The sequence below is a fragment of the Fringilla coelebs genome (genome assembly GCF_963513975.1).
Source record: "Fringilla coelebs genome assembly, chromosome: 1".
Taxonomy (NCBI): Eukaryota; Metazoa; Chordata; class Aves; order Passeriformes; family Fringillidae; genus Fringilla; species Fringilla coelebs.
Window position 1 is genome coordinate 135941780 of NC_140028.1, and position 25192 is coordinate 135966971.

The 25192-nt window shown below is 38.4% G+C and overlaps 1 protein-coding gene across 4 annotated transcripts in view; it reads right to left on the reverse strand.

The window, feature by feature from the left end:
- The window catches only part of ARHGAP21 (Rho GTPase activating protein 21), a 112543-nt gene that overhangs the window by 53125 nt on the left and 34226 nt on the right, over positions 1-25192 (reverse strand). For all 4 annotated transcript variants that reach the window (XM_084227077.1, XM_084227079.1, XM_084227078.1 and 1 more), the window contains 2 exons: positions 12934-13116; positions 7078-7102 (listed from right to left, as the gene is read on the reverse strand). In XM_084227077.1, the coding sequence (XP_084083203.1) occupies positions 7078-7102; positions 12934-13116 (208 nt within the window). The remainder of the gene's footprint in view (positions 1-7077; positions 7103-12933; positions 13117-25192) is intronic.

Sequence of the window (25192 nt, forward strand, 5' to 3'; positions counted from 1 at the left end):
TTAAGAAAAAGTAGCCTGAAGAAGCATTAACATGTGTAAATCAATTGCAAGACAAATACAGAAAACCCATTTATTGAAACAAGGTTTTTCTGAGCCAATATGTTTTTTCATAATTCTATGCAAATCTTCTAATAAATCAGAGATTACATGCCACCTACAATAACCACAGTAAAATCTAGAAACTAAAATTAGTGCCTTGTTTTAACTTCTGTTCAAATGACTGCAAAATAAAGACTTTATTCACAGCACATATCATGGAATCATCCATGATCTAATCTTTATACTGCCTGGATCTATGAGCTGAGACTTCAAGTCAATAATGCCTTCACAATCTGACAGGAGAAAACAAGTCTCCCATTGCAAAGTTACAAGGAAGCTTTCCTGACAAACATTTAAGAGGCCACAAGTGGCAGAAGGGAATATGTTGTACTAGTAACCATCACATTTGCAAAATAGCAGAATTCAAACATGCTCTCCCTGATAAAAGGAAATATTAAAAAAAAAAACTACCACATTTAAACAGAAAAGTAAAATTAAGACTAGGTAACATTTAAAACTGACTTACATCTGGGGGGTGATATTCTGCAAAGCTTTTCCTAACTCTCCCAAATTTGCATTGAAATAATTTGATCTAGGTGCCAATTCTAGTTTAACCCCCTAAAAATCTAGTTTGAAATACAGCTGCTGCAAGGAACATAACTAGTATTGTATCAAATGCAGTAACCATGACTTAATTGTTAAATTACTCCCTGCAGACCAGACAGTATTACTGTACTGCTCTATGATTCACCTGGAAAACAAAATGACATGGCATAAGTTATGCTATCTAATCTACCAACACACTACAACATAGCAACAAGCACTTCGTTTCTCTGAAGTCATTAACCTTTTGATATAAAACACAGATTAAAACATCTGAGTCATAAAGACTATGAAAAGTACAACCTTTACATTCGGAATAGGAAAGGAAAAAAGAAAAAACAATCTCATGCCAAAGTGCTATTGCTGACAGAGCTCTTCCTTTTGACCTGCAGAACACAAACCAGCAAGTGTTGAAACACAGTATAGTACATACTTTCTTACAAAGTCTCTCCAATTAGCCACTGCTTAAAAACATGCCATTGCTCCTCTTCCTCAAGGGAAGAAAAAAAAAATTCTTCTGCTCAGGACAGCTGAACTGTGCTCAGAAATCCTCATAACACAGGGATTCAATAAAGTCTACAGAGGTTTGTAAAATAACTTCTTGTAGAACATTCTTACTCCCAGCACTATGCTCAGCAGATAGGAAAAGGATAACTTTCACTTTTACATTGAAGAAATCAGCCTCATGAAACACCTCAGATTAATCAATTAAGACAGGCTCTTATGCACATCTTTCTCTGACTGAAGCAGGAGGAACATTCCTCCCGAGCATGAAGATCTACAAGTATGCTTTTGGGTATCCAAGGCATTTGAGCTCCACTGGTTCAACAATGCTGAGTGACACTGATTCCTGGGATGCCTTTCAGGCAAAGGGAGGGGAACAGATACAGCATGGCAAATGCTCCAAATTGATTACTCAACCAAAAACCTGTTAATCATTTCCCAAACTACTCAAAAAAGGTTGCTGAAACTACAGCAGAACTTACATTTATTAACTAAGGTTATATTTAATTAAATATAAATCACAAACCTGTCAGGATTACATCTAACTGAGGGAGGCCAACTACAGATCATTCTGCATATTATAATCTGCATTCTAATGTGAATTTCATACATAGTAAGCATGTCTCCACTAGCAATTCACTCTGGAAAAGGAGCCCAAAGGTCTCAAGCCCAGTCCCAACAGAGCTTATTTCACCCACTGTCAAGCTCAAAGCAACTCAACTGAAAAACAACAGCTGAAATACAGTGCCAGGGATGAGCCTCTGAAAGAATGTGATAAGTAAATTAGTGCTGTTGAGTCATTTAGCAGAAAAACACTTGGCATTCAACTCTCTAACACAGGAAAAATACATTCTTATTTCTCAAAGCACCTCTGGCATTTTGATTAGGTAACTTCAGAATGGTATTTCTTCTTTTGCTTACTTTTCTGTAAACCATTTGACTAATACAACCTCAACCCTACCTACAGGCCAAGGTAGGGGGAGAAGATGAGAAAATAATTTGGCAATGTTATGGAAAATATGTAACACAGGTTCAGCTTAGTTACAAACTCTCCAAAAATGTGTTTTCTCATTGCATTATTTGCCATTACTATGACTTCATTCAATTCTCTCAAATGAAACCTTTTTAAGTTTAAATTTTAATCTATGATTAGTCTAGAGGATTTACTACAGTCATTAGATAAGCACAGAGCAATACAATTTTTATCTAGAGTGGTCAATCTATGGACTTTCCTTTAAATCCTTGGGAATTACACTTCATGTTTTTATTCAAAGTCAAAGATGATTGAACTCAACAGAAACCACTGAGGGATATTATACATGTGACAAGCTGGAAAATGAGTCCATTAGACATTCTGGATGCACTATAAGGGAACAAGGAATCATCAGGCTCTGGTCTCAGTGGAAAACTGTGAGCCCTCTTCCAGCATTCTCAACAGTTAGGTGTTAAAAAATTAACTTGGATCAAAAATCCACAAAAAAGGGCAATTTACTGTCCCACTATCCTGAAGCATTACTCTTAAGCACCTCTTGTCTTTTACTCCTAATTCTACTATCATATGCCTTGGACCCTAAAACCCCAGCCATGTATAACCTCTCCACATACTTGCTTTCACGTTCATCCTCTCGCTCTTACCTACCCTGTTCCCATCATCACAGGCACAATATGTTTATTTCATAAGAGACTGAGCCAATAGACCATGATGTTAAAAAACATGGGATTAAATTAAATCCTGGGAGAACATAAACTACATTACAGAAATCAACAGTCTGTTAAAAGAAATGAAATATTAAAAACTCCAGGCCTTATGTAAGCAGCACTAATGCAGGAAAGAAAACCTTTTCCTGTGTTTTTTCCACCCTTCTCTCAAAGGCTCTACCCTGCCAAAGCAGACTTGCACAGAGCTGAAGAAGGACAGGTAATAAATTGCAACTATTTAGCATAGACAATTGAAGGGTAGAAACTTTTATATATATTTAAGCACATTAAAAAAAAAAAAAAAAAGCCTGGTGATAAAATTTAATGTTCTAGACTTCTCAGTGAAAACATGTCTAAGGTCTCATTAACAAGCACACACTGGGTCTCTGCAGAAAAATGCACTGAATAATATACCTAAGGTTGACTTTCCTTTTTCTGGGAAAAGGAGCTCCTAGCTGCTACAGGTACTTTTACATAGAAATACAGAAAAAAGTACAAAAAGCAAGAACATCATACTATTAAGAAAAAGAGATACTGAATTATAATGATATTAGATCCCCAGATACTATGTTAGACACAAAATAGCTTAGTTCTATTGAAAGATAAAATTTCTTTCAGTGTATTACTTTATGCTTATCACTGTTCACTTTAATCACAATCACCAAGCCAAAACTTTTTAAAGGAAAACATGTCTAAGACAATTTACAAAAAACTACTTTCATATATACAAAATCTGTGTTTTGGCATTTACAGTTTAAGTAATGTTTGAAGGACAAGAAGATACACAATAATATTAAATGCACAATCAAATCAAATGGCATGAACTTTTCTTCCACCTCCACTCATTAGGTCTTGACATACCTAATGAGGTGCAAGTTTTAAATAAGAATGCTAGGTTTTTAAAAGGTATAGGTATTTTTCAGTCTGGCTCCAAATATTCCTAATATGCTCTCCTGGAAGACTTCTATCTGTGAGATACCACTTAAATAAATGAGCACTAAGAGGGCAACTCCAGAAAATAGGAAGAATGGCAAACTGACAGCAAGACACTCTCAAAACACACAAGATAAATACTCTAAGTTATTTCTGGGAGTAACGACTCCAAGAAATACGTAATACAGGCTGGTCAGTATAACAGAGATCCTCTGGAAAGCAGAAGCTGATAAAAGTTTCTAACCAGTCACCAATGAATCCACTGTGGAAAATCTGTATCATCTGATAAAACGTACCTGGTTAGAGAAGCCTTTCAACTACTTGGCTTAAGATCAACAACCTGGAGCAGTGAAAGTAGGAAAAGAACTGATAACCTTAAAATAATAACTACAAAATATTTAGGGTAAATCTGTAGCGATGCCCTTCCAGGAGATAACAGGATGCCAAAGTCTCCCTCAAGAAGCAGGATGCACATAATTGAAGCCTCCATGGCTTGTCTGAAGAAAGTCTTGGCTACTTCTTCCATGGGAGCTCAGCAGCAGACACCCACCAAAACACTGCCCACAAATCCTGGCCACAGGCTCTATGCCAGCTCCTCATCCATCCCAAGCCAGAGCTCCACGCATCTCTGCTGTCCTCACAACTGGACCACAAAGGCAACTCAACCCCTATGGTCTCCCAACCTGCTCTTCCCAAAGTGTCTCTGCTTATCCTCTGCAGCACCCTGGCCCTCTCCTGTGGGATATCCCACCACCCTCTGTGTGGGTGTGCAGGGGCTCCAGTGAGCTCCTGAAAAAGGCACATGTGCTCCATGCTGTTGTCCTGTAGGCTCTCTCTTGTTCATGTGCGCTGCTGAGGTGGTCCCGTTCTGTCCCTGCTGTTTACCATGAGGTGTCTGCTCGTCACAGCATCCTAACTCCTTTGCCTGACAACCCAATCTTGCTTTTAGGCCATCATCTCTCTCTGGTGTCATTCTTAGTTAAGAGCTCTCCTGGACAAAGTGGCATTACCTTCCATTATAAACGCTTTGAAACTTTACTGCTTACCAAAAGGAAGATTAATGCAAGCCAGGAGCTTGATCTAACGATATACTAAAATTCTATACCAGAACCTAAAATATATAAAAATATTTCTTTCACTGTTAGAATACATCAAACAGGGTATATGCTTTTATCTTCTGCCCTCTAGACTTAATTAGGTGCTTTGATCCTTTGGAAAAATATTCAAGTGATGTCAATGAAAGGCAATAGCAATAGAGATGCTTTAATCCACACTCACCTAATCAAATCTATAAAAGCTGAATTTGATATAAAACCCTCATTTTTAACAGGTTAGCTTAATGTATGACAAGGGCAAAGCACAAAGGGCAGGTAATTATAAATTTTCACTGAAAACCGACACCAAAAAAAGACACTTCTGTACTGGCACACACTGCTTCACAAAAACAAAATGCTTGGATCCCCTTAACTTAGTCTTTCAGGGAGGAAAGATCAAGCGAATTAAGTGAATTATCACATACAAACTTGAAAAGAAAAGTGTTTCTCAATAGGGTGCTTTCAGCTCATTTCGGCAGGGCTTCTCAGAGGCCGGTTTTCCCAATCTGACTGCAATGCAGGGACCCGCCACCAGGTGCCTCCAGCGTCCGCGCCCGGACGCGCCGTTCCCGCGGTGCCGAGCTCCGCCGCGCAGCGCTCCAGCAATGCCGGGACCACCCTGCACGGAACTTCTGCCCCACCTGCTGCTGCTGAACAAACATCACTGCTGCGAACATGTCAAATGAGACATGCGTTTTTCCTCACTTTCTCCGCACAAGCTGCCTACTCCCCTTATTTGGGAACAGGCAACCTGCAGCAATGTAGATAAAGAGTTTCATCCACCCTACACCCCCCAAAGATCCTGCTGGAGAAAAGCATCTAACACCCTTCGTCCCATTTTGCTGTTTTCAAAGCTTTAATACACAAAATTGGCAGGTTGATTTTTACTGACATCTACATCCTCTGCCTCACAGTCGTTTCTTCTCTTTCCAGGGGGACAAGTCCAACCTTCTCCCCTTCATGAGACTGCTGTTAACTTTCAGGGCATTTGTGCCCTCTGATCTGTATTTCAAGGCATACAACATACCATGGTGCTATAAATAAGCAAAAGTTGAGTTATGATTCATGGGTTTACAAGCTACATGAAAATTTCTAGAAAGTAATCTTGCTTCCACCTTGACAGGTCTCATGGCAAACCAAGGATTTATTCACTGCTGTTTCTCTACTGAAAAATACCTCTCAGATAACATTTTAGATAAAGAGACCCACATTACATCTTTAGCTGCCTGAGCTCTCCCTGTAAGAACAAGAACACCACAGAACTTTTCCCTCTAGACCACAAGTGGTGTCTTCCATACCAGTTTGGCACAAAAGTGAACTCCCTTCCCTTCCTAAAGGAACCTGCTTTTCGTAAGTCAAAACAGATAAAGGATGCTTCAAGTTTAGGGAGTGATAAGAAGTAGGAAGAGATTAACTTTTCACTGTTTAACACACAGGTGATGACAGCTGAGTAAAACTAGGAGGCTGAAATGGATGAATCCATCTGCTTCCAAGAGAAAAGTAAGAAAGTTCAAATAAATTCATATTTCCCAGCTACACAAAGTAAATGGAAACGGGAATTCACACATATTCTTTGTCTTCCAACTAAAGGAGGTACTTAAAGGCACACTGAAAGCAGGTCCCATGCTTTGCTACAAGTGAGAAGCCACCACCAGAAGCAGTGCTCAGCCCATGCTGTCCCCCAGGCAGCTGCACTGCTGGGGCAGGCAGGCAGAGCACCAGGGGAACCCTGCAGGGGCACTCCCAGTGCACATAATCCCACTGCCCCTGTACCTCACCATCATGACAGACTGGAGAAACAAAGTGGGAATGGGTTCCCAAGCTGGAAACCATCTTCCTTAAATCAACATCTTTTTTACTCTTTTAAAGGAATAGTAAGATATCAACAAAAAATGATGCATGGATGAGAAAATAGCTAAATACCAAGGAGAAACTTCAATTAACTGGGATGGAGATTTAGCATAAATTTTTAAAAATAAGTTTATGAGTGAATTAAGAAAGAAAGCAGACAAAGGCAATGTGAGAGGGAGAAAGGTATGAAAATGGAGGGGAGCTGACTGGCATAACCTAGAATTAAGTGACTGATCAATGAGCTTGATGCTCACACTGATTTTAAATTTCAAGCTCTTAGGTAGCAATTCAAGTCTATTACACAGCTGAAGCATTCAATATACTGGATCTATAAGAGAGTAAAAACAAGACATACCTTGTCTATTCCCATTCTCTTCATCCTAAAGAGGAAGAAAGAGTGCATATTAAAAATTCAATAAATGGAAAAAAAATGCATAGGCAGCTCTAAGATACAAAGACTTGAAGTGAACTGGTAAAGCTTAAGTCTGTATTTTGGTACCTCCTACTTGCTCCACAACTCTTTAACTTAGAGAATTAAGGTTCTTATTCTGAGAATGTAGAGTAATAGCTATTTTAAAGACAACTAATCACAATCCTATGAAACATTCCCACAGAAACAACATGATCAGGATTATATGAAAACAAATGTACTAAACCCCATGAAATACTACCATGAAGCCTCACACTGTGTTGTTGCAAGCATGTTTCACCCTGAAAGCCAGGCAGGAAAGGTTACACTTTAATCACCTCACCATTCAAAGCTACAAATGCAAGAGATACAAAACACTTTGCAAGCAATGTCTGAATATGCTTTCTGAAATTTGAACCAAGTTTTTTTTACCTTCAGTACTGCTACTAGAGGAAAACATGTACCCCAAACACTATTTAGTAACAACCTTGAAGAGTCTCCTGCTCACTGATCCCAAAACTCACACACACACACAAAAAAATTACTTGTGTTACTTTCTTGGCAACATTTTGGTATGAAGATCAGGTTAACCTTGTCTACAAAGTTCTACCACTTCAGAAGCAAAATTATCTAACTAGGAAAATACCTGCTTGCTTTCTGAACTTCAAAGAGTAATAAATACTTAATCAAATACAATTTCTGAGACTAATTGGCAGTATTTGAAGAATATTTTTAACTACTCACTAATTATAACAGCTTTGTCCTGAAGGAAACAAGGAGCAAGCAAATGACCACAGAAATAATTTTCACTTGGATATTTCCTCCTACTTTTAGATGGACTAACTCAAAATTTCTAGTTATTTTGTATTTAAAGCAAAATCACTATGTTTTTCAAATTATATAAGCTCAAAGGAACTACACACTGACCTCAGCAGGCCATTCAAGAGAGAAAGACTTGAAGAAAGAGAGGAAATAAGATGTGGATATGAACACTGTATAATGGTGAGGAAAAGACAAGTCTGTTCTAGCAGCAAGACATTTCTTATAAGGCATACAAAGTTCTGCTGGAGCTTTGAAAGATATTTGAAAGATTACTTTAAGGGACAAAGAAATAAAGAATAAAAGAACTCTCCCAAACCCAAAATATGGAGTTAACAAAAATCTAGCATATATTCTACTTTTAAAAAGCCGTGATAATTGTTATTGCTGCCCAAACAGTGTATCTCTAAGTTGGACAGTCCTGACTGCTCTATACTTTGGTATAGAGCACTGGAAGGCAAGTACCATATTCTTTGTCTTCCAACTAAAGGAAGACATTCCTTTAGTTGGACATGCTTATTCTTGGAGCTCTGTAACAGTCAGTTGGTTTTGAACTACAATCAGCAGCCCATAATTAGACATAGGTAACTTCTGCACATTCTGAGTTGTGGCCCTATCTGTCAAGTGAAAAGACATCTTTAGGACTTGAAATATTAGAATTCATAATCTGAAAAATCTGAGTTACATGTATGGGAGGCTACTTGGTTTGATGCTATATAACAAATATTTTTTAAGAGAAAATTTAGCTGATGTAGAAATACCATAATTTATGAAATACTGCAGCGGGTTTTGTCACTTTTGTCACTGGTCATAAAAAGTTCTGTTACCAAAGACAGCTGCAAAACTATTTTTTCACGGTATCAAGCCAATGAGATCAGGCTTTGAAAAATGGAATGAATGCTTTGTAAGACAAGTGTTTTGAAACCAGCTTTCCCTTCTACATTCACCCCTTACACACAGCAAGATGTCAGCATATGCTGCATCCATACCTGACGAGAAGAATTTATCACTTACTCGCTTCTCAGGCAAATGAACTTGGGAGAACAAACATCACGTGCAGAAACCGTGTGTTTCTAACAGATCCTAATGATCACCTGATGTTAAAGGCATTATCCAACACTTGCTTTTTGCAATGCTAGCTTAAGAACTCTTCCACACATTCCATATTCACTTTCTTAAGGGAAAGGAGGCAAGCACAATACATAAATGGGTCATTCCTGAATGTGCAGCTATTCCCAGATTGGTGTGTGTCCCCACAGAAGCACAGTCGTGTACCTCTGCCAAAATGAAATGTGTCAAGTCACACCCTCAATTTCCAAGGTCATTTTTCACACAGGGCTGTCCCTCCCAAGAGACTGACCAGACAACAGTTTTTTCCATAACCTATCACAGTGTTTATAAGTTAGTTAAATAAGGATAATTACGGTGAGAAAGAGACCCTTGATTTGTACTTAAATAGTTGTTTTGTGCAGGAACCATGGAAAGATAGAACTTAGCAAAATACCTTGAGTTTGACCTAGACCTGCACTACTACATACATATGGAATGCTAAATGAACTGGACATAAAAATATTTTATTTTTATATATATAATAAAAAATAGAAATAATCAAAATGCAACATACTAGCATTCCATTTTAAAATATGCAGAGACACTTTCCTGAATTGATCATAACCAATCATTTTCACATAGGGAAAGGGTGTCACAAATATAAAAACCACCTGAAGTCCTATAAGGAGTTTATGTATCAAGACAAGAGTGTTTTAGGACTCAGAGCAGTCAGCCACATCGTGGATCTGCCTAGATCTCCTCCCTTGCAGCGAATTCTTCAGACAATAAACAAAAAGGCTTTACAATTGAACAAAGGTTTTATTAGACTAACAACTAGAACACCGAACTTCTCAAAATTTAAAAGCTCACCACCTTAAACACACCTAACCAGAGAACAGATTATACATTTTCTGAAGTAATGCCCACTCTTCTCCACTCAAATACATCCTCTGGCTTGCAGTTCTTTGCTTCCAAGAAAATTCACTTCAGTGGCTTTCCAAGCAGCAGCATCCTTCAGCATATAGAAACCTTATCTTCCAATTCCCATGGAATATACAGCTGTGGTGTGATCTTTACCACACCCTGCAGGCTAAGAATATTATCTTCTATGTTCTTAAGATGCTACTGTTCCCCCTTGTGAAGAATCTTGTCCTCCTCTTCCCACAGGATTCCACCTGACTCATTAATTGCTTTTTCAAACATGCAAAACACAAGCAACAGGGGCAGAACTTTGAATGGAGACATTTCCATCAGTATTTCTAAATGGGAACCTATGATAGGTATTAAAAAAATCAAAAACATATATATCCACAAGAATGTGGAAAGATTGTTCAAAAGCACTTTTAGGTATTTTTCTTTCTTTTCACTACCTCTACTAGTTTATGTTGATTTGCAGTAAAATTTAAGAGATTGTAGGGCAAGCTTACCTTGGGGGGATGGGGGGAAGGGGCAGGGAGGAATTAACAAACAATAAAATTAAAGAAGCTAGAATGCTTTTTACCCCCAGGTAAACAATAGAGACTTCTGCATTGATCTAGAGGGAAAGCACCAGCATCCCACTGACACTTGTGATAACAAAGGGGCTGTGGCTGTGGGAAACAGGTCAAGGATTGAGTGACTCCAGCTGTTATGTAAAGGACACGTTCAACATCCAGCTGTAATCTCTGTCTTATATCAGTAGTAGCTGCATCCTCAGGTGTGAAGGAGGGACAAGGCCACTACAAGATTAAAAACAGTCAGAAAACCAAATCATATTCACTGTTATTATACTCCCTTTCAGGAGTGCAAAATGAAACATCTGTGACTTCTGAGGCACTTAAAATTTTGATCAAGGAGGAAAGAGAGAGGACTGATACTTGAGCTTGCAATCAATGACAGAGACTGCAATTAGGTGGTAACCTTATCTGATCGAAGATCCTACTGAACAGCTGAGAAATCAGATTTGCCCCATATTAGATCAGGCTGACAATAGGTGAATTTCATTCTTTCGTACCATAACTCAGGTGCATAAATTTCTACAAAAGCCACCTTATGAATACTCATCAGTAGTAACATCTGTACTTCTTTTTGCTTCACCTCATGGACATTAAAAAGTAGAGAAGAGAATATAACCATTCAGGTTAATTAATATAACTGTTCAGGTTAATATAACAGTTCAGGACAACAGCTCTGTCCAAATGAACATTACCATCTTTATCTGTAATTGAATCCATGAATAAAGGTGTTACAGTATCCAATCATCTCATTATTTCCTTTTCAAAATCAGACAGAAATACAAATGAATGAACCAGATTCTAACATGTCAGAGAAAAATCAGAGAAAAAAATTAAGAAGGCATGAAGATCACTCTTGCAGAAAAAGAGGGAGTTAAGGGCTTCAAGACAAGGTGCTGAGCTCACTATGAACTGCTTGGGTGTCTCCAGCCATCAGATATGAACTGGAGAGGAAGGACTGATATTTCATTTTTATAATGCCCTTCCCTTATGCCTGTCCCCTTTTGCATGTGAAAAACATATTGACTCCCTCAGAGACATCTAGTGATGGCTTTTTTCCAGAACATTTCCAGTCACTTCTTAGTTAAGGAGGCTAATCCTGCTCATGCTGTTTATTTTCACCCTCAACACAAATAGGGGCTCTTGTTGAGAGATGCTAACAAGTACATGTCATTTGTTCTGCTCAAGGCTAAGGCTTCCCCACCCTCCTTCCTCTGTTTCACACTGAATTCAACCAGAGACTGCTGTTACCTGTGCTCAATGACAGAAATGTTGGGATCCCCTGATACTGCTAACAGTTTCACTTCCATGTAACTTCAGTCACTCCTTGTCAAGGAAAAAAATTTGGGCTCTCAAATCAAGGCTGAATAGCTGAGGTAAACTGGAAAAATGTGCCAACTTTCTTCTGCAAAGCTTTTTCTACTTCAAAAGAAATCTTACAGCCACCAAGGGCAGGCAAAGACAGACAACTTTACTGAAAGACACCTGCAGAGACACATGAGTCAATTCACTTCCTGCGCTTTCCAGAAAGTGTCATCACCCATTCCCCAGCTTGGTAAGAATTTATTTCTCTGCCTAACTGGAAAAGCAAAAGCAAAACTGAGGGGTAGTGTGGCTCATGAAAACTACTACACTTGATGCCTTTAAAATGAGCAAATATTATTTGAACTCACTAAGAAACAGCCTCTCTCAATTTTCAAATTCCTTTCATTATTAAATGGACTTTTTCTCAACACCCCATATTACAGCAACTTTCAAAAGCTTCAGTCACAAAAAAGAACATGTACGTGCTTTGAGCAAGGAAGACCAATTAGCTATTTAACATTCAGATGTTCTTGTTTTAAATTCAAAAAAATGTAAAATATTTTAAGAAAGTTGATTTTTAATGGAAGCCAGTATATATCTTGTTTATATTCATCTCAACTGCAGATCCTCTTTTCAGCAGAAAGAATGTAACACTGAAATACCATCTGTCTTTCTAATATACAACTGAGTTTAGGATACTCAGCTAGAAACCAAGACAAACATTCTTCTTCATCTCTTAATGCCCTGGTGTGACAAACTTCAACTGGGGAGGGGAACAACAACAGCAACAAAACCCAAACATCCTACCCTTCAAGTCTACACTTCAGAACAGGTACAGACCAAGTAATGACACTGGCTTTGGGCAAAAAGAATCTACAGAGAAATACTTACCTGTTCTTCAATGCCCACTGTTCCTATCCATGATACAATTATTTTTGACTGACAAACTCAGTCAATTCCATTTTATTGGAACAGATCAGCAAACAGCTATTAAACAATGTCATGACCCCACCCACTTTACAAGGGATCTTTCATTTGTGCAAGACAGATCTATTTACTTTCAAGTAAGTGGGATTTATGACCCTGAAAGGTACAAGGCTTTATATTAAAGGGCTTCATTATTAATTTCACTTACTTTAAAAGAAAACTGAACTGCAGATTCCGGAGGGTAAACTATGAAGTGTCTTAAGGTGAAGCCAAAACCCTGAGATGTCCTCCTTAGCACGACAGTTTTAGGACCAGGCCAAGAGAAAGTTTCTTCCTCTTCCGATGGTGATATAGCTTCACTCTGCTCTTTTCCATCTTTATTTTTTGATGCCTAAAAGAGAAAAAGATACACAGAGGAGTTTTAATTTGGATCATTGAAAAATAAAAAGAAAACAAGAAAAAGTAAGAATTCCCAGACACGCCTGTACACTTGGAAATAGAATTTCTCCCCCCATAACCAAAATAACTTGATGATCACTAGTACTTTTAAATGTGTATGCTAAAGCAGCACCCTTTACACCATTGCACCTCTGGTCATACTGCATATAGAATAACACTTAAATTTTAAACGAGGTTAGATATTAAAAAAATCAGCATTCAACAATGAAAGACTTGAAGGAAGCATAAGAAATGCATACAGCTTGCATGTTTTATTTGCCTTCTATTTAGAGATAAACATGTGACTTCCGGAACCCCATTTCTGGCTGTACGTGTCTCACACACACAAGTACAAAATGAAGTTCTCCTTCCCACACAATTCAAGGATGATTTTCTTGACTACTACCTCCTCACTTAATACAAGTAAAACAGAACATGCAATTGGTTAGACTTCTCCAGTAAGACATTTTTTTGTAGTCATATCTATTACTTCACCTTTGCTTTTTCCACCCTTAGCTATTGTCTCTGAACATTTCAGTATGCAAATTCTAAACACAAAAGTAAAAAAAGTCTCCTTTTCTTTTACAGCCCTACTGCAATCCTTCCTCTCATACCGAAATAAGCAATCTTGGCTGGGTTTTTTTCTTATGGGTAATTTTATATACCTATGAGTCAAGCAACACAATAAAATATCTACTTTCTCAGCCTTATATATAATCTTCCATTTCAACTTTCAAAGTGAGTGCCACACCAGCACTCAAAGGCAGGAGACACAAAGAAAGCATGCAAAATTCTATGACCCTCCTCTAAAGATTCTAGTTCAACGATGCGTGAAACAAATTTAGATACCAGAGCCTATAGCCTATTCAAAGGGTATTCAAACAGAAATAATAGTCTTCTTGTCCTCCAGTAGCTCTGCTGCTGTGGCTCAGCAACTGGCTGATCAGTGCCAGAATTTACTGCTCAGTTTCTCCCTGTCCTACTCCAAAACAATCTCTTTTGCTTCAGTCTTAGAGCTGGAATCTCAAACTGCAGTGCTAGCTGGCAAGGTGGACTCCGCCAGCTCCAACCAACATCTACGGAAAACACAGAGCATTTCCGCTCTAACCACAAGGAGACCAACACATTACTACAAGGAAAATATTGCAGCTCTTTAGTGAGACTTAATCCACCAAAACAACATTTTGCATTCAGGTAGGTAAAACACAATGCATTTGTTCACAGATGCTACAGTCTGTCCTCAGAAACCCACATCTTGGTTTTGTCCAACAGGGAGAACCAGCAAATACTAGCAGCAAGTGCTCCAAAGACCAGCCTCCCTACCTCCAACAACCCTGTTTTCAGCAAGGAAAAAACATACAAATGGATACTACAGCCAAGCCAAGAAATTGAGCTGCTTCAGGAACAAGAAAATATGGAGAAACCAGAGCAGCCTAACAGCCTGCTCTTCCAAACAGCCTGGAAGAATTAATGGCAGATTCTGGAAAGAACAGTTATAAATATCAAGGACTCCATCTCAGCCTAGTCTGTCCTCATCTATCATCTTCATTCATGTTTTAAACTGCTAGTGTGAAACCGAGAAGACTCTGCAATTAGATGACTAATGAACGAAAAATTAGTGAGCACTGCAGAACTGCCAAGATGAGAGGCTTGAGCTTAAAGTTCAAACAATGGAAAGATTAGTAAAATTTACATAATCCTTTAGCCTAAGGATGAAGTTTGTTATTGAGGTGTTCCTAACCACTCTGTTCAGCTTCTGAATACAAGAGCATTTTATCAGTTCTGCACATATAAATGTCGCTTTTCAGGCTTTCAATCTCAGGACACAGGCAGAAACTGGAGCCAGTAAGAACATCTTGATCCTAGTAAACTGGCAAAAGAAATAGCTCCTAGTAAGAAAAGTATCACTGGCCTCTAAAAAATGACAGTGATTTCCTCCATCAAATGACTCACAGCAACCCATCTATTTAATATTCCCTTGCAATCTTTTGTTGCTTCTCTCAGATTTTTATACGCAACGCATGATGCAAAGTTTCAAATGATCCAACAACCACAGATATTGAAAAATATCCATAAGCAAATACCCATAGATAGAAATAGGTAAACAGCAAGCTTAAATGTAGCACTGAAAAAAATCTAATTGTTCAATTTACTTCCATCTTTATTCTAACAAAAACCTCCCTAATTCACCAAAAGGTAGTTTTAGTATGTGTAACAACTAAAGACTATAATTTACATACAGAGTACTGCAACCTCAGTTCAAAATAGACCCATACAGAGAACTTCACTAGCTTTTAGAAACAGGAGTTTCAGCCTTTCAGTGTAGCAAGAGAACCTCTAATTCCCTTGTAATTTCATTTAAACGTTTAGCATTCACAAGTTACTGAAACAGAAGTTACTCATAAACCCACAGTCAAATAATTATTTCTTTAAAGACCACACTAAAAGGGAAAGGTGAACTTCATGCCAGCCTTGGACCTCCTGCAAGGTCTGCCAACAGGGTAACAGAAAAAGCCAGTAGTATCAGTAATAAATGTGAGACATGTTCAGTAATAGCAACTTTCAGCCACCAGTTCGAGCAAGCAAGAATCTGATTTATAAAGAGAATCAACATCTGTTCAGTAACCCGCTGACACTTCCAACCATAGCACACACACCAGAATATCCCTTGCCAGAAAAAGCTTTAAAAAGGAACAAGAGAAGTTCTCAAAAACATAAACAAAACAAGGATGCAAGACAGCAAGCAAGAAATAGATGATGATGTTTAGCACAGACAAGTACACACTACTGAAGGCAAAGTCCCTACAGTTCTCCTTGCAAATCAAATATCAAGTTATAAATACAGAAGTATCTCATATCCATAAGAGAATCTGTCTTCTGGGTAGAGTCATTTGCATTACAAGAAACAAGAAATGAATGCTTCATTTTCATATAAGACCTAACAAACCAAAGATCATTGTGCAATAGTGCTTACTGAAGACCTGTATGTTTATTTCTCTATAGATTCAGTCCTCAAAATCTAAGTCAGAATGCATACAATCGAGTTCAAGGACTGAAGAATCCCAGGCTACTAAAAATGATTCAAGCATCATTTCCCTGGGGAATTTTTTGTACAAGGTTTCGGCACAGAGTATCTCAAAACATCGTTTCCTGTTCTATGCAATTACAAGGACATACAACAGATGCTTAAATGCACTGTAAAATGTAAACCTTGTTTTTAATATTGTATTTCCCCCTTCTTTCTGAGCAATGAAAGCATCCATGAAAAATCAGACAGCACTATAAAAAAACTACATGAATCACTGGTGGCTTAACATGCAGTAACAGAATTATGTGAAATCAGTAAGTAGCATTATGTTTGTAAATAATATTATTTCAAATTAAAAGTAAGTCTCAAAGCAATAGTTTCCCATTATATCAGTCTAAAATAACAACTAAAAAAGCTAACACATCCAGCCTGCATGCTCTCTAAAGGCCCTCTAATTTTTAATCTTCTGGTCAATTTACAGACCTCAACGTACAGTACTCTACAAGCTAAAACTCCTTACGTGACAGTTGTAGGCAACTGCAATCAAAACTATAAATAGTCATCTTGTCTAAATAGATAAACAGGTATTGCCCAAGTTCTGAACATTGTCTTCATAGGGGAAAAAATGTGAACACAAGAAATAATTGATACATTGTACCATCTATTCTGGAAAAATCATTCAAGCCCTTTTAAAGTTTGTATGAGCAATCAATTTCTATCTTTATTTTGTATTCAGTACCAAAATTCAAAATTATTCCTAACAAAATGGGGCATGGGACTGGCATCCAGATTTGCTAACTTTTTAGACTGTTTTGGTTTATATGTTTTTTACCATACAGAATGCTTCACAAATCAATTAGGTAAATAAAAGTCTCATTGCAGATGTAAGGGTTTCCCACACTACATTTTTCAGAGCCTACACCTGTATTTAAAAAACAAACTAAAACAAAAAAATCCCCAGCTCTCAAATCAACCAAACAACCTCCCCCACCACCTGACCATCCAGGGGACTTATCTATCAGTACCTCAGTCACAACATGGAGACAGCCTGTGCTAAGCAGCACCTGCACTTAGCAAATGTTCAACTTTTAGCTTGTCTACCAAGAAAAGTGATACCTGATACAGCTGTTCAGCTAGACTGATATGTGCTGAATAGAAAATGAGCTGATGTTACCTGATTTACTGATTCAACAGTCATCAAATGATGTTTAGGGCTTTTCAATAACTACTAACCTAAGCCAGAGGAAAAAAAATATAGTTATTAATCCCTAAAATCTTCCTGAGACACAGACAGGATATTCCAAATGCTCTAATATAGCTGGACTGACTTGAAAACAGGGATTTTTCTTGTATAGGGTCATCTGCTTTCCCCATTTTTGTACTCAGTCACTATCACTTAGCTAACTGCCCTGTTAAATATCTGCTATTGTAGACAAAAAGGCTTTTCTAGGACAGTCTTGCCTTATTTAATGTGACAACAAAATAGATTCTTTAAAAAGCTAACAAAGAAGAAAAAAAAGTTCTTTTTCTGGCTAAGCCTACAGAATATGTAGAAAAAAACTTACCTACAAGGCAGCTATATAAAAGATTATACAACCTTTTCTGACATACATTATCTACATCTTATTTGCAGCATAGGAAGGCATATAGAGCATACAAAGACCATATTTTATCTTAGTAGCACCTGAGAAGCAGGATCACTCCCACAAGGTGTAAATTGAGTCCTTCTTTCAGTCTTCAAGCTAATAAACCAAAATTTCAAGTGAAATAGGTCACATTTATAAAGTCAAATACTATTATCATGTACTGAAGCAGTCTAAAGATGTAGTGAGGTAATTTGTAATGTATCTTTAACTCAAACTGGAATGCACAAACAACATCTTATACAGAAGTTATTCCCAGCTGAAGAAAAGTAATTACTGACACAAAGTTGACATTAAGTAAATCCATCTTCCAGGTATTCAGAACACAGCCTTCTTCTCAAAACAAATAAATCAGTTCCATCATTTCTAGCCTCAGGAAATACATTCATTTCTTACTGGAAAAAAAAAAATCACTGCAAAGAGACCAGCAGGAAAACCAGAACACAGAAAACCCCAAACCCAAATAATTTTAGGCTTCTGTGTCCAATACCCACTTGCCTAAACTTCTGACTCTTATGTTTACCAAAATTTGTAATCTCGCCCTGAATAGGTAGGATGTTGACAGAGACAAAAATTCAGGCAGGAAATTAAAGCTGTCAGTATATATACTGACAGTGTCCTTCCCTCAAAGAAGTGTTTCATCATTTTATGTCCTTGAAAGATGGCTACAGATTAAAATCAACATCGTTCTCCAAAACCACATGGATGGTGAGAAATCAGTCTGCCAAACTGGTGAGATATGAGGAAATCTGTAAAAATCCTCAATGTAAGATTATGGATGGTAACTGGCAACATAAAAAAAAAAGGCACCTAGAATCTGCAGAAAGCAAGGGGCCAAACAAAAAAAAAACCAAAAAAAAAAAAAAAACCCCAAAAAAAAAAAACCTGAGAAAAACACCAACTGAACATTTAACAGCTGTACATGCTAGACTTGTTAAAAAACTCTCAGCCGACTTCCAAAGATGAATGCAGCAGTGCATGCATAATACCAAAGCTGTGCCTTCTTTATTAACATCAAAATTAGCATACACAGTTAATTAACAAATATCCCAAATGCTTCAGTATTTTTTAGTGTCAAACTGGAGCATTCATTTTTGCATGCTACTCCAGTGTCACCCATCACACTAAGCAAGCAACAAGGTTAAAAAAAATGAGTAACGTTAAATTTATGTATAGATTTAAGCTGATGACAGATTATAAAGAATAAGTAACTGTTCCTACCTACATGCTCTACCTACTTCAATCCAAAACTACATCCTTTTTCTTGTCTACCTGTTAGAAATACAAACATTACTTGGGCATGGCTGAATGTAATCAACACCTATCAAAGTGAACTTTGCCAAGCAGAATTAAATCACTGTAATTTAAAAATAAAAGTTTCCCTCAATCCAATAATGAGCTGAACTCTCAACATACAACTAAAATGCAGCACAGATTCACAGCACAATATACTCAACCTAACAGTATCAGACATATATTTATGTGACTGCTGACATTTACTGTGTGTTGATACACAGAAGTGAAATTAGTTCACTCCATTGAGAAAGCCTTTATCTACACAGTGACTCTGTTAAGAGTGTTCCCCAAACAGAAAAATCAGGGAGTTTGAGACACAGATGTACTGAAGCACAGAAGAGTTTCTGCTCTGTAAAATGGGCCACAGGGAAATGGATCCCACTCAACAGATCTCTGACTGGTAGCAAGACCCTCAGAGCATGAGACAGAAGGTATCTGTCTCCATCCTGGCTACTTCAGTGCTATATATTTAAGAAAGCTGCAGGAAGGACATGGTTGCTAGTGCTTGTAACTGCTGAGCCTGTTTTCAGTAGTTACCAAGAGGAGGCTGCCTCATCATGAAGCACCTGAAACTGGAGGTGCAGATGTAAACAAACCCTCAAAGCTCTAAAAGATCAAACAGCTACAGAACCACACTCACCACAAGATGAGATGCAGAGATAAAACACAGCCCGAGTCCACACACATAAAACCATCAGTAGATAGCATTAGAGAGACAGAAAAAGCTGCTCTAGTCAGGACCCTCACTCTGGGGTCACTGCTGTCTGGTTTTGGAACTGGGGCACAGCTCTTCTTCCATGCTACAGTGCTTTGTGAAGTTGGGGGGGGGAAGGGAAACAAAAAAATAAGAGTTTCCAGAGGAAGACTTCAACTCCCAAACTCAGGGAAAGCACCAGCACTCAGAATCACCGAGCTCCCATTCATCTCTTACTGAGCAAGGGTAACGCATGCATGAAGGGCAGGATATTTGCTGAAACACCCCAACACTAACATTTCTCCTGTATTGCAGCTGAGCGGGATGCACTAACTGGAAAGGGCAGCAGAGGCAAACAAACTGAAGAATTCAACTACCACTAGAACAAGATGCAAATCCTTTATGACTACAAGTAGAGACTTTCACTACAATTAATGGTTCAATGTCAAACAACAGGAAAACAGATCATTAGTGATCACAGTACGACTAATGGGAAGACAGGCAATGCCATTCCTCCTGATTGCTGCTCACCTGGGTTAGTGAGGTGGGACTCAAGCAGCCACCAGCAACAGCAAGGTGGTCTCCATGAGCTGCTTTCCCTCTCTTAGCCCCCTCATGGGTCTTGCAGAGACCCACAGTGAGACAATTCAGAGCAAGGGAAGGAAATAAGATGTGAGCATCCCCTGATGGACACCACAGTCTAGGTGTGCCCCTCACAGGAGTTCATCTCTTATCACTGTAGCACACCATTATGGCACTAAGCCTGGGTCCTTTTTGGTGGACGAAACAAACTGAATTCAGGCATGTGTTAGGACATCATCCTGGGAGCAAACCTACCTGTCTTTAAGGACTGTGAATCTCACCCAGATGGAATATAAGCTGGTATAGCTCAGTAGCACATGCAACAGCTGCTTGCCTGCAGCAGAGGTTAGTGAGGACATCAGACCCTGAACTGCATCTCAGGACTGAATACTTTAATTCAATAAAATACATAAATCATATCCTTAAACCAAGACCAGGTAAGGAGAAAGGCAACTAAGATGGCAATACATAACTACTCTCAGTGCATGAAGTAAGTGGGAAATCTGTGACCTTTCCAAAGCCAAGCATCTGTGCCAGCATGGCAGATGGCTGGGAGGCACAGGGAAGGAAACATAAAATTCTGTCAAGCACCATGCAGGCTACAGGCTTGGGCTTGGAAGCAGGACAGAGGGATACATGTTTCTGTGTACTTTCTGTCAACTTCTGTAGTACTAGCATTGTAGTAAACATAGTCATTCAAAGGAGAAACAGTATTTTCAACATAAAGGATTTCAGTTCTCATAAAGGTCAAGGCATACACAGAAAACAAACAGTAAAAAACCTCCATGTGCGCTTGTTATTACTACACAGCTCAAACTTGCCTACTGCACTCTACTGCTCATGAAAGGCGGCTCTGTAAAGCAGTTGGTGCTCATGTCAGTCTCACCACAAGACCCAAAAAGCAAAGCTGAAGGCTATCTACAGCAAGGATGATCTCAAAAATGCCCCCTCCATGTGTCTGTTCAACTGAAAAATTCTCAGTTTATCTGGCTCTGCATTAAAAGCAGTGACACCCCAAGTGGTTCTGCAAACCGTGCCTAGCTAGACATACTTGCTTGAATGAAAGCAACTTTCAGCTTCCCAGGCCAGGTGAGATTAAGAGTTGATCTACTTCAAAGTAAGGAAAATTCCAACTTACTAAGTGTTGCCTATACTTAAAGGAACTTTTTTCTTTTTCTAGACAGCACAAGCTCTGGTTTTCTCACACGGTAGTTCTGGACCTTTTGAACAATGCTTTAAACTCTAGACAGTACCAAGTGTAGCATATTTCAATTCATTCATCTACCATATGTCTATTTTAGTTTTATATACATATATACACACAAAATTAAGTATGTGTGTGTGTACAAGTATATACAATTATTTGCTTGTATACATCCAAGAAGTGTACTAATTGACTGGGATTCTTTACAAAGCTAATTAAGTGCACTTCAGATAATAATTTATAGTGCCACAGAGTAACAGTCCATTTCAAACAACAGCACTAAGACACAAAGTAAAAAGCATATAATGAAAAATTTCACAAGACAGAGATGCAAACTATTTTCACAATGTTTTGTTTGTATCTTGAATTTCATTATTCATAAAAACAACATGGAGCTCATAATATTAAATTCAGCCAGAAAAACATTAACAACAAAGAGAAATTGAGAGCTTCCTTGTTTTCTTATAGACCCATTAGCAAAAGCCTCCCCTCTTAACAGCTACATCCTTAAACTGGAAAGAAAGGAAACATCTGCAGGGCTGGTAGCTAACAACAGCAAAATATCATGTGATCTTAATTTACTTAAATTGAAAATTTTCCTTCTCTGCTTGTTCTGTCATTGCTTGTTAGCAATAGGAAATTCTCTGTCCTCACCTTACAGTGTAGTCTGGAAATATCAGAGACAGGAGACAAAGCATGCTTCTGCTCCTCAGCATTGAAGAAATGTTAGAGGTTATTCCATGCAAGATACAAGAATCTTCTCAGCAGTCTAACAGAAGTGGTAAGAGCACCTTGCATAGTCACCAGCTGTCAAGGGCTGGCTTGTACTGGCTCTTTCAACCTATAGGAATTTTTTCAGACCCAAGACTATAAGCTGCCCCATGACCCACTCTGCTTCCTACAAACGGGAAGAGGACAATAAGAAATGCCACCTCTGTCCCCAGCTAAGTACACTACTGCAAAAATTGGCGTAAGTGTCAATGAAGTTCATACTCCTTTTGCTTTCAAGAATAACCTGGTCTCCACCAAACACACAAGATACCAGATAGCTTCCACTGCACTTCCACCACAGTATAAGCACAAATGTATTTACATGTGAAATAGCTTTGCAGAAGCCTTCAAGAGAAAACCAAAACCACTGCACAATATAAAATCACCAAAATCACCTGGACAGACCCCATTTCAATAAACTGATGCTCCACACTTGAAACTACTACCGGCCCTGAAACTACCTACGGATTTCCTTCCCTTCATAGTGTTTTTCTCCACTGCAGCCAGAGACTATGACTTGAATCAAAAAATTATTAACTCTACAAGGAACACAGTTAAAATTGACCAAAACACCCAAGAGAACAACCATTTTTCCACAGCTTCTCTGCCCTATGGCAAACCTGTATGTTGACTAGGCTACTCCAGGATGCAGCTACAGTACTGAGTAAGAGCTTTACTGCTTTTGAGCTGAGCAGTGGGACAGTGCATCCTTATACCTGCTCTCTACTGAATGTAAGCATGAGGCTGACCTTTTCTTACTGAAACTACTGAACTTTGCAACATAAACAGAATATGCTCATTTCTGTGCTAAAAACAAGAAAATGAGGTCATTTAGAGACTAGACACATCACTTCATCTGCATAAGTGCATCACTGTACCTGCTGGTAATTCAAGCTGTTAAGGCTTAAACTCATTCAGTACTGCACTACGGCAGCTCTACTTGGGATTTTATTTCATGACCTGCCCAAAGCCAAACAGAAGCCTTTGGAAGATCAGGGATTTGATCCTTCAATGTCAAACCTAAACAGTAACCTAAAAAACATGGTTAGTGCATGTGGGTTGTTATTCCAGAATTTGACTCCATTTGTAGAAGACTTACCTAGACATAAGGGGGGAGTTTCAGGAACAGCCGCATGGATCAAGGCTCAATAACAGCATAGGAATTTTAACACAGAGAACATGGCTCAAAACATAAAAAAGACCATTGTGTCAAGATTCCTTACCTCCACACATACACAGCTTCCCTCCTCAAAAATAACCTCTAAACAGATCTACATACAGCATGAGATACTCAGTGTTAAAGCTCTCTAATACAGTGACTTCATTAATGAACTCCTGCAAACTCACCACTTAAAAACAATCCTGGTCCTGTGTTTCAAGACATTTAATTTCAACATTATATAGAATGCGCACATAACTCTTACACTCTTACGTTTCAAAGTCCTAAACTTGGAAGTGAAAAGGCTTGTCCATTGTAAAGCAAAATAAAATAAAATAAGCATACACAGATGTAAAGCCACATATTCAAACACCCAAATTAAATTATGACCGACCTTTAAATTTGTAATCTATTGTGCATATATAACAGAGGGGGAAAAAAGCAGCCTTTTCAGTGAATAACTTCTTTTACAAAGATACAATGCACAGGAAAATGCTTAAAAAAGGAGTGTGAAGTCATTAACCTGAAAAAATAAATCTTTATGCCTGGAGATGTCACTAAGAGGATAAAGAGGAGAAAGTTGTCCACTGGATTTTCAGTTTAACTGCAAATCCAAAAGCTTCTGAACATTGACTTATGACATGATCATATGTGACCTGCATATATTTCCTCACAGTTTGCATTGCGCATGTCAGTAAGAATGGCTGATAGAGGTAACTAAATCTACATTTATTTTTCTGTCTGGAGGCTGGAGTGGGGAGAGAGAAGAAATCTATTTTAACACAAATCTTTTTGCTTATTTAAGAACTACTTGTCTTTGCATGCCTATTATTGTGGCTTGAATTGCTCACTGTTGCCAAATTGTTTCCCTGTACTTCTGGACATTACAAAATGTTACTCCAGCGATGTGAATTTCCACAATGAGTTAAGTCACCAGCTGTTTCACGCAATGATTTTACACTTCTTGCTTAAACTGAAAACAGCACACCCTGTACAGCTACCAAGACAGATTTTTATCATATTGCCTCCCTCCCTCTCTGAGGCCAATGAATAGGAGTAAGAGCATAGTAAGATAATAAATATCACATTTCAAAACCATTATCAGCTGCAAATATCTCAGAAGAAATGCAGACACCTTTGTTATTTCATCCTCCAAATGACACATTTGGAAGACCGAAAAGCATTTTTAATGTCACTGGAGATTCTCCAGAGGAAGGGAAATAGCTGCAGTGCAGCAGCTGCTGCAGTACTGCTGCGTTCTGGGGCTCGAACGAAGGTGATGCTAGAGCCGGGCTTGCACCACAACATCTCATTCTCACACACTGCCTGCAATAATGAACTCCAGCTAAAAGAACAGAAATCAGACACCTTGGCTGCCAGGTCAGCACATAACAACAAACCTTCATGTACATCAAAATAGTCTTTGATGGGAAGGTTTCTCCAAGACCAACAACTGCAATGATGAGGCCCACCCTGCACAGTGAAATTTGACCAACTGCAAGTTTACAGAATTTGTAAAATACTTACCCCTGGCTGAAAAACCCAAGATTTAACTATTTACATGGCTGAAACAATATTATCAGTATTTTTATAGGCTAGGGTGCAGCAATAAGAATTAAAAAACCAAGCTGATGCAATTCATCAAAGAACCA